This window comes from Brassica oleracea, unplaced genomic scaffold (assembly GCF_000695525.1).
Source record: "Brassica oleracea var. oleracea cultivar TO1000 unplaced genomic scaffold, BOL UnpScaffold08177, whole genome shotgun sequence".
Taxonomy (NCBI): Eukaryota; Viridiplantae; Streptophyta; class Magnoliopsida; order Brassicales; family Brassicaceae; genus Brassica; species Brassica oleracea.
In genome coordinates, this window is record NW_013624698.1 from 1 (window position 1) to 653 (window position 653).

A 653-nucleotide genomic window follows, 5' to 3' on the forward strand; every position below is an offset into this window, starting at 1 on the left:
CTTCTTACACATCATGGCCGACTTGCACGCTTCCCGCGTTGCGATGCAAGGGATGCGAGTTTTCAGCCAGGCGAAGAAAGCAGCAATGTACGACTATGTTCTCCACCACGCGGTTAACCTGGCGTGTGACCGAGGCGGCTACACGGTGCTGAAACAAATCATAAACGACTGGTGCGCCTTAGGCCACTTTTTCTACAGAGACCAGCTCTTGTACATAGTCGCGCTAAACGCTTTCCGCTTAAGCTACGATCCTCATGGGAACTACGTGGTCCAACACGCGCTTCGACTCAATGACTTGCGTTGCACGCAAAACGTTTCAGTTAGCCTCAGTGGCCATTGCTTTGGCCTCTCGTTTACGAAGTTGGGAAGCTACGTCGTGGGGAAGCTATTGGATACTGAGGAGGCGGGAGAAGTTGTGGTGGGAGAGTTTTTGTGGTGTTATGGAGAGAGCTTGGTGCAGCTGGCAAGGAGTGAGTTCGGGAGTTTCGTGGTGTGGAAGGCACTGAGAGTGATGCAGGAGAGGAATGGGGATTTGTTTTGGCGTTTGGTGAATAAGTTCATGCCCTTTATTCAGCTCTTGCGTGGACACAGAATTGGAACATTCCTGGACTCGCTTTGTTAGCTTGGTCACAGTGTCTGCAGGTTCTATTGCT

General features: G+C 51.3%; 1 protein-coding gene across 1 annotated transcript; it reads left to right on the forward strand.

Annotated features, from left to right (window-relative positions):
* Positions 1-10: 10 nt before the first annotated feature.
* On the forward strand, positions 11-633 carry LOC106322150 (putative pumilio homolog 19; the record flags this gene model as incomplete). The annotated part of the gene is made up of 1 exon (XM_013760298.1): positions 11-633. A coding segment is annotated over one exon (612 nt), but the record flags the coding sequence as incomplete, so codon positions are not given.
* Between the last annotated feature and the right edge of the window lie 20 nt (positions 634-653).